Source organism: Pristiophorus japonicus, chromosome 17, assembly GCF_044704955.1.
Source record: "Pristiophorus japonicus isolate sPriJap1 chromosome 17, sPriJap1.hap1, whole genome shotgun sequence".
In the NCBI taxonomy this organism is placed as follows: Eukaryota; Metazoa; Chordata; class Chondrichthyes; family Pristiophoridae; genus Pristiophorus; species Pristiophorus japonicus.
Window position 1 is genome coordinate 15,203,092 of NC_091993.1, and position 11,777 is coordinate 15,214,868.

General features: G+C 44.6%; 1 protein-coding gene across 1 annotated transcript in view; it reads left to right on the top strand.

Annotated features, from left to right (window-relative positions):
- Positions 1-11,451, top strand: part of LOC139227565 (guanine nucleotide-binding protein subunit beta-5) — a 106,474-nt gene extending 95,023 nt beyond the window's left edge. Inside the window, exon 11 of the mRNA XM_070858415.1 lies at positions 9,367-11,451. Within this exon, the coding sequence (XP_070714516.1) occupies positions 9,367-9,489 (123 nt within the window). The 3' untranslated portion in view covers positions 9,490-11,451. The remainder of the gene's footprint in view (positions 1-9,366) is intronic.
- The last annotated feature ends 326 nt before the right edge of the window (positions 11,452-11,777 follow it).

Sequence of the window (11,777 nt, forward strand, 5' to 3'; positions counted from 1 at the left end):
TTTCGTTGAAAATGTGTACACCCCGTGTACTTCAGCATCTGCTTCCTCTCTCTGAGGCTCGAAATTGCTTTGATCCACCATGGACCGATCTTGCTCTGCCACGTGGTGGTTAGCAGGTTTTGCAGAGCTTGTAGCTCATCTACAAGCTCGTTGGAGGTGTCCCATTGTTCCACAGCTCTTGCAAACATGAAGTGGCATGAATAGGCTGAATGGACGCCTCCACAACGCCAACAAGGTGTGAATTGCCTTGCATTCATCCTTTGTTGCGGACTCTGAGTCATCTGGGTCACCTGAGGCAGTTGCAGACTCGTGGTTTCTGCCATGTACATTTCTGCTCGCAAACGCAGTTACAGTTAATTTATGAACATTGCTAACACTTGTGTGCTGAGAGATTTGTTTGGTGTTATCACTGGTGGACATAAACGCCTGTGCTATCGCAATGGCCTTACTGAGGGTCGGTGTCTCTACCAGTCAAAAGTTTTCGTAGGATGGTCTCGTGGCCAGTGCCCAGTACAAAAAAGTCTCTGAGCATTTGCTCCAGGTAGCCATCAAACTCACATTGTCCTGTAATTCGCCTTAGCTCGGCGACGTAGCTCACCACTTCCTGACCTTCAGATCGCTGGCACGTGTAGATCCGATACCTCGCCATCAGCACGCTCTCCCTCGGCTTAAGGTGCTCCCGAACCAGTGTACACAGCTCATCATACGACTTAACTGCGGGTTTCACCGGAGCCAGAAGATTCTTCATGAGGCTATAGGTCGGTGCAGCGCTTCCTTCTTCGTCCAGCTCGTTGGCTACAAAGTACTGGTCTAGCCGTGCGACATAGGCTTCCCAGTCCTCACCCTCCGAGAACTTCTCCAGGATGCCCACAGTTTGCTGTATCTTTGCGTTGGATTCGTATACTCGTCGCCAGTTGTTGTGTTCCTAACACAGATGAGGCTGCACACAGGGAGGTTAAAGTAACAGTGACGTCAGTCTTTATTAAGACACTCCAGAGTGAGGAACAGGCCTTAGGGGCCGGCTTGTATACAGTGCTCCCTAGAGATGCTGGGATCCCTTGGGACTTCAGGGGATGCGCTCCCTGGTGGCGGAACATGGGAGTGCATGCCTTACAGAAACACAACAAGAGCAATTGCCCTTCCCATGTTTTTCCGTCCAGTGCTCAGATTTGTAATGCCCACACTGCTATCCTAGCTGAAGCTGACGGGCTCAACCCAGACCAAAGATTAAATCTGGAACATTTTCAGTATGTATGAACCAATGCTGCTGTATGTGGTCATTGAGCAACTAGGGCTCTGGGATTTTAAGACGCTGTAGTAGCTGATCTTTGTACATTTCAGGGTAGGAGCGGGATTTTACATGACTGTGATAGTCATGTCACTCTGTACAAAATATGGGTGTGGGGGGTAGGGTTGGTAATGGTGCTGTGACCGATCTGTGTGCATGTATGTGCATGAGAGATGGGCTTTCCCACTCATTATCCAGCCCTATTCACTGTGACATATTGTTACATGAGAGGTTGCAGCCCCTGCTTCACTATTTGAAAGAGGCTGCTCCTCAACATCTGGCTCCACTTTAGTATCACGCTCCTGACCTTTGGCCACCCGGTCGGAGAGGGGTGTGGCAGGTAACCCGGTGGACCTCCGTGTGGGGCTGGCCAAGGTGGCCATCCACAGGCCCAGGTTGATGTTGGCCCGTGGGGTGTTTGCTCTGACTGTCTGCCTCTCCTCCATGGCCTTATCCCAGGTGGCCCTGGAGAAGGAGCAACACGGTGTCTGCTGGTACACTTGAGACCTTCTGTAAGCGGTGGGGACCACAGGGACTGCAGGACATATTGGATATGGTAGCAAAACTATTACTCAATTTGATATTTCCTTTCCTTTTTGATTTAGTCTTCTATTGGTTGAGCTGATCTAAAAAAATCCACTTTTTGGGTTTTTTTTTTGTTTGATGACACTGAGGTAACATAAGAACATAAGTAGGAACAGGAGTAGGCCTCATGGCCCCTCGAGCCTGTTCCGCCATTCAATAAGATCATGGCTGATCTGATCATGGACTCAGCTCCACTTCCCTGCCCGCTCCCCATAACCCCTTATCCCCTTATCGTTTAAGAAACTGTTTATTTCTGTTTTAAATTTATTCAATATCCCAACTTCCACAGCTCTCTGAGGCAGTGAATTCCACAGATTTACAACCCTCTGAGAGAAGAAATTTCTCCTCATCTCAATATCTCCTTGTGTCAGCTGTGGCTCAGTGGGTAGCACTCTCGCCTCTGAGTCAGAGGTTGTGGGTTCAAGTCCCACTCCAGGGACTTGAGCACAAAAATCTAGGCTGACACTCCAGTGTTGAGGGAGTGCTGCACTGTCGGAGGTGCCGTCTTTCGGATGAGACGTTAACCCGAGACCTTGTCTGCTCTCTCAGGTGGATTTAAAAGATCCCATGGCACTATTTCAACGAAGAGCAGGGGAATTCTCCTCGGTGTCCTGGCCAATATTTATCCCTCAATCAACCTGCTGTGCACAAATTGGCTGCACCATTTTCTACATGACTAGTGACTAGACTCCAAAAGTACTTCATTGGCTATAAAGCACTTTGAGATGCCCGTGGTCGTGAAAAGCGCTTCAGAGCAGTGTTACAAGACAAAAGAGATAAATTTGACACCGAGCTACAAAAGAAGAAATTAAGGCAGATGACCAAAAGCTTGGTTAAAGAGGTAGGTTTTAAGGAGTGTCTTAAAGGAGGAAAGAGAGGTAGAGAGGTTTAGGGAGGGAGTTCCAGAGCTTGGGGCCCAAATAGCCGAAGGCACAGCCACCGATGGTTGAGCAGTTATAAAGAGGGATGTTCCAGAGGGCAGAATTTGAGGAGTGTTTACATCTTGTGGGGTTGTGAAGCTGAAAAAGATTACAGAGATAGGGAGGGGCGAGGCAATGGAGTGATTGCTGAAGCTGCCTCGAAGAGACTCAAAAAATACTGCACCCAAATGTGGTGACGTTCTTCCAGCACTTCTGTCACACTCCAGGGCAAAACCCAACAAAAGGGCTTGTTGTTTGACGGATGATCTTTGTATCACTTCAAGCCTTGACCTCTCCATTGTAACATTCCTTCCTCTCCATTGTAACATTTCTTGCATTTCTCTCGTTTACCAATAATACTACAATCAGCGCACCTCTGAACTTTTCTCCTTGACTCTTAACAAGCTTGAAATATGTCCTTACATGCTCTTCCTCCTCTCCACACTTGCATGCAACCTCCTGCCTTAACTCATTCTTTTCCAGACTGCAAAAACTGCAGAACTCCTGAGCTCCATTAATCTCTCAAAACCTAAGCTTCATTTTACCGAGTCACTGATTTAACCTGGTTTTTTATTTTCTCAGCCTACTGTGGTACTTGACTTTGCTTTCTGAGGTGAGGAGGAATTTCTTCACTCAAGAGGATTGTGAATCTTTGGAATTCTCCACCCCAGAGGACTGTGGATGTGGAATCCTCAAGGAATATGAGCAGGCTCGAGGGGTTGCATAGCCTACTCCTGCTCCTATTTCTTATGTTCTTATCCGAAGTATTTTGCTTTTGTGTAAATAAATATTGTCACCCATGCCCACTATACCCACCAGTCGCTGTGGTGCCCACTGGCTGTGTGTGTGTGTGTGTGTGTGTGTGTGTGTGCACATGGCATGCTGTGGAGCCTTTCTCTAGGGTGAACAGACTGAGTCTCTCTTCTCTTGAAATGAGAAGGCTGAGTGGTAACCTATTAGAGGTCTTTTAAAATGATGAAAGGTTTTGATAGAGTAGACACAGAGAATGTGTTTCCACTTGTGGGGAAGAGCAAAACTAGAGGCCATCAATATAAGATAGTCACCCAAAAAATCAAATGGTGAATACAGAAGAAACTTCTTTACGCAGAGAATGGTGAGAATGTGGAACTCGTTACCACAGGGAATGGTTGAAGCAAATAGTATAGATGCATTTAAGGGGAAGATAGACAACCAAATGAAGAAGATGGAATAGAGGGTTATGCATGTAGATTTAGATGAGGAAAGACGGGAGGAGGCTCAAGTGGAGCATGAACCTGGGGCCAAATGGCCTGTTTTGCGCTGTATATCGGAACATGGGAACAGGAGTAGGCCATTGAGCCCCTCAAGCTTGTTTTGCCATTCAATGAGATCATGGCTGATCTGCGACCTTACTCTGTATACTTGCCTTTGGCCCATATCCCTTAATACCTTTGGTTAACAAAAAGCTATCAATCTCCGATTTATTATTAACAATTGACCTAACACCAATTGCCATTTGCGGAGGAGAGTTCCAAACTTCTACCACGCTTCGTGTGTAGAATTATTTCCTGATTTCACTCCTCCTGGCTCTGGCTGTGTTTTTTTGCGTTGTGTATCCGATGTAATCATTGATGCTTGTTTATAAGGAGTGACTCCTGCCAACGCACCGGAAGCTCCCGGAAACTGCACAGAAGCATTCTTCACATAACTGTCTGGTCCCAAATTTAAAAAATAACGATCACAACAGATGGAGGTCTGCATACATGCCAACTCTAGCGGTTTATTTCCCTTGTTGGAAATAATTTTATTATAAAGAAATGCAAATAAAATTAAAAAGTCGCATTATTTTCCCATTAGAAATTTGATTTATAAACACACAAGATAATGTTCACAACCTGCTGACTGACCTTTTGAATTAGAGACAGTTCCACATTGAGAATCGCAATGATTCCTCAGCCCAAAGCTCCAGGCTCAACTTTATCTCAAGTTTTATATGTTTCTCTTTTTTTTTTAAAGATCTTTCCTGTCATCTAAGCAGGGTGCATGCTCAATCTTGCATTAAACCTGCGCAGTCCTCCCGTCCAAGAATTTACATCGAATCATGGTCATTAGCAGTTTCCACGCATTAGGATTTTATGAACACTTACTGTCCTTTGCTGAACCTTTGGGGACCGTGGCCAGATTTGAGAAGCAGGGTTGTGAATTACTTTAGTGACCGGCAAAACTAACACAACTTCCATTCTATTAGAATGACTGCTGACTTCGCAGTCCGACAAGAACAACCAAGACACCACTGGAACTGCCCCCACACACCGACTTTACGTCGATGGCAGCAGTCTTGTCCTATTTATATTTCTCCCTCAATTAACATGACAAAAACGAATTATCTGGTCATTATCACATTGCTGTTTGTGGGAGCTTGCTGAGGGAAAATTGGCTGCTGCGTTTCCTACATCACAACAATGACTGCACTTCAAAAAAACTGTTATTCATTGGCTGTAAAGTGCTTTGGTAGGTCCGGTGGTCGTGAGGTTATCCACTTTGGTGGCAAAAACAGGAAGGCAGATTATTATCTGAATGGTGACAGATTAGGAAAAGGGGAGGTGCAATGAGACCTGGGTATCATGGTACATCAGTCATTGAAAGTAGGCATGCAGGTACAGCAGGCAGTAAAGAAAGCAAATGGCATGTTGGCCTTCATAGCGAGAGGATTTGAGTATAGGAGCAGGGAGGGGTCTTATTGCAGATATACAGGGCCTTGGTGAGACCACACCTTGAGTATTGTGTGCAGTTTTGGTCTAAAAATCTGAGGAAGGACATTCATGCTAGTGAGGGAGTGCAGTGAAGGTTCACCAGACTGATTCCCGGGATGGCAGGATTGACCTATGAAGAAAGACTGGATCGACGAGGCTTATATTCACTGGAATTTAGAAGAATGAGAGGGGATCTCATAGAAACATATAACAGTCTGACGGGATTGGACAGGTTAGATGAAGGAAGAATGTTCCCGATGTTGGGGAAGTCCAGAACCAGGGGTCACAGTCTAAGGATAAGGGGCAAGCCATTTAGGACCAAGACGAGGAAAAACTTTTTTCCCCCCAGAGAGTGGTGAACCTGTGGAATTCTCTCCCACAGAAAGTTGTTGAGGCCACAGAAAGTTGGATATATTCAAAAGGGAGTTAGATGTGGCCCTTACGGCTAAAGGGATCAGGGGGGTATGGAAAGAAAGCAGGGGTACTGAAGTTGCATGATCAGCCATGATCATATTGAATGGTGGTGCAGGCTCGAAAGACCTGCTCCTGCACATATTCTCTATGTTTCTATGAAAGGCACTGTATAAAGCCAGGGCAGGCAGGGTGGGTGCAGTTTGGAGGAATCACCTGTTGGGGGCGCTGGGTGTCTCTTTAAATAGGGCGACGTCACAATGGGGGGGTGGTGATGCGCGGTTTAAAGGGGCCGGTCGCGAGCCGCAGCTGTTGTTGGCCCAGTTTGTGTCCGCGAGAGAGGATTGGGAAGTGTTGCTGGGCAACGGGGAGGGGGCGCGCGCACGCGCGGGGGCAGGGGGGGAGAGAGCGTTACCGGGCAACGGTGGGGAGGGGGGCTTGAAGAGGAGCGCGAGCGTTACCGGGCAACCAACCAACCAACCAACCACCCCGGGGAGGGGGATAGTGAGCCCCGGCAACCGTTACCTGGCAACGGCGCGGCGCCGGGAGCCTCCTGGTCGCCGAACGCTCGGCTGGGAGCGGGGAGAGAGGAAGCCTGCGCGGCGAGGCCCCGGAGCTCGAGCCCAAGATGCGGGAGTGCGTGAAGGAGGAGACGCTGCTGCTGGCCCTCGACTACCTGCGGCACTGCCTGAACCCGGGCCGCCAGTCCAGGCCGCCCAACAAGACGGCCTTCACCCTGCGCAAGGTGGCCGACCAGATGGTGGAGCAGCACCAGGCCGCCTTCAGCAACATGAAGAGCCGCTTCGACAACGGCCTGCAGATCACGCCCAGGCCGCGGGGCGGTGCGGCGGCGGCGGCGGCGGCGGCCTCCGGGCCGGCGGGAGAGGCCGAGGCGGCGGCGGCGGCGGCGGCGGCGACCACTGACAGCGCGGCGGCGGCGGTGGCGGCCGCCGACTTCCTGCGCCGGGTGGTGGAAGAGATGTCGGCCGACGAGAAGATGAACTGGGGCCGGGTGGTGAGCATCTTCGCCTTCGCCGGGGTGCTGGGCCGGCACCTCAGGGACTCGGGCATCGTCATGAGCCCGGAGGCCGGGCCCAGCCCCGTGGACTCGCTGGCGGAGAGCGTGGCCAACTACCTGGGCAAGGAGCGGCGCGAGTGGATGGAGCAGAACGGGGGCTGGGTAAGAGAAGGAGGGGAGACCCGGGGGCAGACTTCACTGTGGCCCAGGATGTCCACCAGGGCCTGGCCTGCTTGCACATACACACAGTTTCTGCTTTTTATATACCAGTTCCTTCCCTATATTTCTCCACTTCCTTGTAGCTCCTGCAGCCCAGAGCTCGGAGTTGACTGGTCTGCTGCTAGGGCCAGAATTGATGAAAGATTGATGTGCTGAAGCTTATTGAGAGCCCCACCCTTTACGATGCTTATAAAATGGTCTTGAATCTGAACAGCATATTGGGACTAGAATTGGGCATTAAGGAGAGGGGAGAGGAGGGATTTGAATTGCTTCCTCACTGGCTTGTAAGGTAATACTGAGCCACAATCTCTCTGGTCCCTGCTTTCGTTCCTTCGTGAGGCATGAATTGGTGTTCAAATTGTCCCCCTCCCGAAAAATGCTGTTGAAAATACATCTAGTTATATTCCCACGGGTGGCAAGGTATAATGCTGAGCCACAATCTTGCTCTGGTCCCTGCTGTGCTAACTCTTTGAGTCATGGCAAGTGGGCAAGGTTCTGAACAAAGGCTGTTGGTGCCTCACCTTTTTGAAGGCGAGGTAAAAGTTAGTCACATATGTGCTCCCTTGTGATTGAGGCAAATACTGATGGCCTGGGAATAGGGTATGCACCTGCTTTCACAGCAGAATTCTAGAGGCCAGGCAGACCAAACATGGGATAATTGCATCTCGCCCCTGTCCTACTGCACCATGGTGCTGTTAACATACTGTGCTGCTGCACCACCTAATTTCAACATTTAAAACATTCGGGATGTTCATCCAGGCCTTAGTGGGGTTTTGGTTATGTCTCGCACAATTTGTCTAACCAAACAAGTATTATACTTAAAAGCTTAAAGCAGTTTCTGCCTATTCCTATCTAAAGAACTGAAATGTTGGGTTTGCCCTAGTCATGATTGAGGGCTTTATAAAAATCTACTGTGATGTTGCTGCAGGAGGTTTTAGTTTCTGAAATAAAGAACTTGTCCAAGGCAAGTTGCATTTTTCAAATACTTGTCTGTTTTTAAAATGTCACAAAATGCTATTGTAAGCCAAGAATGTTAATGTGACATAAGTGAAATGCTTTTAAGAAAAAGTTTCACATTTCTGCCTATTCAGTCATAAAAAATAATCATGCAAAATGTGGTTCAGCAGATGACTGTTGCGCTTCAGATAAACTTCTAATCTGGATTTGGACATTCTAAAATAATTTGTACTGCAAGTGTAGTAAAATTGATACAGGTCCAGTACAAGGGAAGATGCACGATAGATTAGTGCCTCAAGAAGGAATTTTAAAATCCCCCAGAGAGTTCTCTTTTTTTTAAAAAAAAAATGCTATAAAACGGACTTTAATCTGAACAGCATATTTTAAGAGGATGGTAACCTTATATTTAAAACAATGTACTGGTAAGTGGATTTGAAGTATTTTGGTGAATAAAGTGCCTGAAGAAATATGGGCCAGGCAAATTTACATAGACATCTGGCAGGCGATACACAAATACACCAGCTGGGCTTATGCTTACACAATGCATGATATTGAATGTGGATCTTGAAGCAAACACAGCTGCTTGTCTTTTTCCCTGTTTTCTGAATGGAGTTGATTTCTATATTGAACAATGTTCTGTTTGGGCTTTGAAACCTATCTGAGAACATGCAAATTAAATCTGTTTAAAATTAAGAGCTACCACCTTTTTTAAATTCTTTTGGGTTTCAAATATTCCCCTTCCAAAAATGCTGTTGAAAACATAACTATTATAGGTATTCTCATGATTGGCCCAAATGGTAGTAATAAATTCTGGATTCTGCAAGAGAAACTTAATTCAAATATGTATCTGGACATATTTTATACTGGAGATGGGCTAGGGATTGTTTTAAGACCATTTAATTGTCTAATTTGAATGGTTGCAATACACCAGGGGTTTAATTATAAACCCAATGGCAAGATGGATAAAAATTAAACCCATTATAAATATTCAATAGATCTACAATGTGGGGTATTTAGACAAGGGGAAATTGGCTTTATCATTCTGAATGACACATTTATCTTTTCTTGTCGTCCAACCACCTTTGAGGGGCAGAAATCTGTACTTTTTTCTTTTGTAGAAGCCTATTTATGGTTCTGTTATTGGAAATATGCTCTTGAGCATTTATTTGTCCATTTGGAAAAATGAATAAAGCTGTTTGGGTATGTGTAGTAAACCTGTTCTCTTTGTCTTGATAGGAGGGATTTCTCCGATTCTTTGGCAGCGATGACCATTGGCAAGAGTCAACAGTACGCAACATGCTGATAACAGTCGCTGGGTTTGGTATAGCTGGGTTAGCTTGCCTTCTTGCTGTCCGATAGACTGGTGCATCTAACCAATTGGAACAGTTGCTAACATCTGCACAATGTTTTCCATTTTTATATCTCTATTTCTAAGATATTTTTGGAGGTTGCCATCGTATGGGACAGCAGCAAGAAATATGGAGATTCTCAAACTTCCTAGTGTTAAGTTTGTTGATGTACACTTAACTTTTTAAAAAATATTTCATTTAATATACTGCCTTCAACACAAAATGAAGTATCCTTTAATGTTTTTAAAATGCATTGCAATAAGAATTGGGCTTGAGCAAAAGGTGCCCTTTATGGTTTTAATTATTGTGGAAAATGAGGGAAAGGTGTAATGCAAAATTAGGAGTCTTTTCTTCAGCCCCGTTCTGAGAGTCACAAAGAATTGCACTAACCTTTATAGCAAGGTGTAACCAAATCCATTAGATGTTTTCCATTTCATTGCAAGAAATGTATGCATGTGTATATACACGTGTGTGTGTGTGTGTGTGTGTGTGTGTGTGTGTGTGTGTGTGCGCCTATATAGGAGTCTCTGAAAACCTCTACTTTGAAATCAGGTTTTATGTGCCCTGGTTCAAATTAAACTGTCTCATTAGGTTTGACCTTTTTGTTATGAATAACTATATTCATGCTAATTTATAGTTTGTTCAGTTTTGGCAAATTGGGTGTTCACCCTTGTACATGTCTGAAGTTTGCATACTTAAAAATAAGTTTAAAAGCGACCTACTTTACCAAAAGAGACCTACTTTACCAGAAGAGAGTACATTTCTGTCAGGGTATTATAATATAATTTAGCAAGCTTAAAGGTCCACTAGTGTTAATTCCTTGTTTATTTTTTCTCTCCTCCTCTTCTGTCCTCTTATTAATATTGGAAACAAGAGCATCATAGTTTTATGGTTTGGTAATGTATTAACTAAATCATTCCACCATTTGATAAAGTATGGGGTTTCCATATTGTGTACAGTGTAGACATCAAAGTAGTGGTAGAAAATAGTACGTCTAGCCAGCAAAGTAGTACCTTTTTTTAAAAACTTTTCTGTATTTGTAAAAAAAAAACAAAGTGTTACTAATTCTGTACTGTAATACATTGTGAAAGCTTGATGAATTCCTACTGTACATGTAGGGCAGAATTTTGAAAGCACCTCGCACAAACTGGGTCGTGAAAGCAACCAAATAGACCTGGAACTTAATGTCATTGACAATATTGTAGCTTAAACATCCCATCATATTTTAAATCATGTAATAGTATTTATATAACATTTTTTATAAATTAAATATAGCAAAGCATTTAGAATCATGCCATGACTTAAAATTAGCTTTCTGTGAAGCTCGTTTTACCTTGTGGCAGGGGTGAGCATTTACCCTTATAGTGCATGGAACTATTAATATATATTCGTGTTTCCTGTAACTCCTTACCATAAAATTTTATCAGAAGGAGTATGTGTTAATGGGTGTATTCTTTGGGATGTTCTCAGACATGGGATGTTGAAATCATTATTAGCTTTTTTTTTGCTTAATGATCAACGTGACCCTTGCTGTGCCCTAATTAATTGAGGGGTGCAGAAAGTACAGCAGTGTAGAGGGGGAAGTACTGAAATCTACATTCTCCTTCTTTGAGTTTTCTGTATGTGTACAGCATTATTGCCTTTGCTTATTTCTTTTAGCTCCAACAATTTGTACTCTTATTTCAAGCTGTTAAATTAATTTGCCATTTTGGATATAATGTATGAATTATAGAAGCAAGTAAATCTACAGTTTGGAACTAATGTTGCATTTTTAGATTTTAATGTGCCTTGTTTGTGATCTGATGAAGTCTTCAAAAGAGATTCAATGACTGTCAAAATGGCTCTTAATGGGGGACTTCCCCTCGAGTATCATGGTGCACCCGAGCTGAATGGTTGTGTATGTTCTAAAGGTACTTACTGAGCAATCTGTAATTGCTGAAATGACAAAACCAATGAAATCTGGAAATTCTGAGGCTCTGTGGTGATGCTTTATTACTCAGTTTTATTGTCTGTAAGGACAGTTGCTGTATCTTGCAAAGAATTGAAAGTTTTTAAAAAAAAGATTTAGGCCATGCATTTTTTGCAGTTAATTTTTTTTTGTATTGGAGCTGATGACTGCCTGATGGGGTATGGTTCCATGGGCACTAGTTGCATGCAGTTACCTCCCCCAAGTGACCCATTTATATGCATGAATCTTGATGCTGAACACTGGCATACTAGTTGACTGCACTGGGCATTGCATTTCAAACATTTGTCATGAGCAGGATTTTTTGGGGTCCCTAACCTGGCATGGTTTCT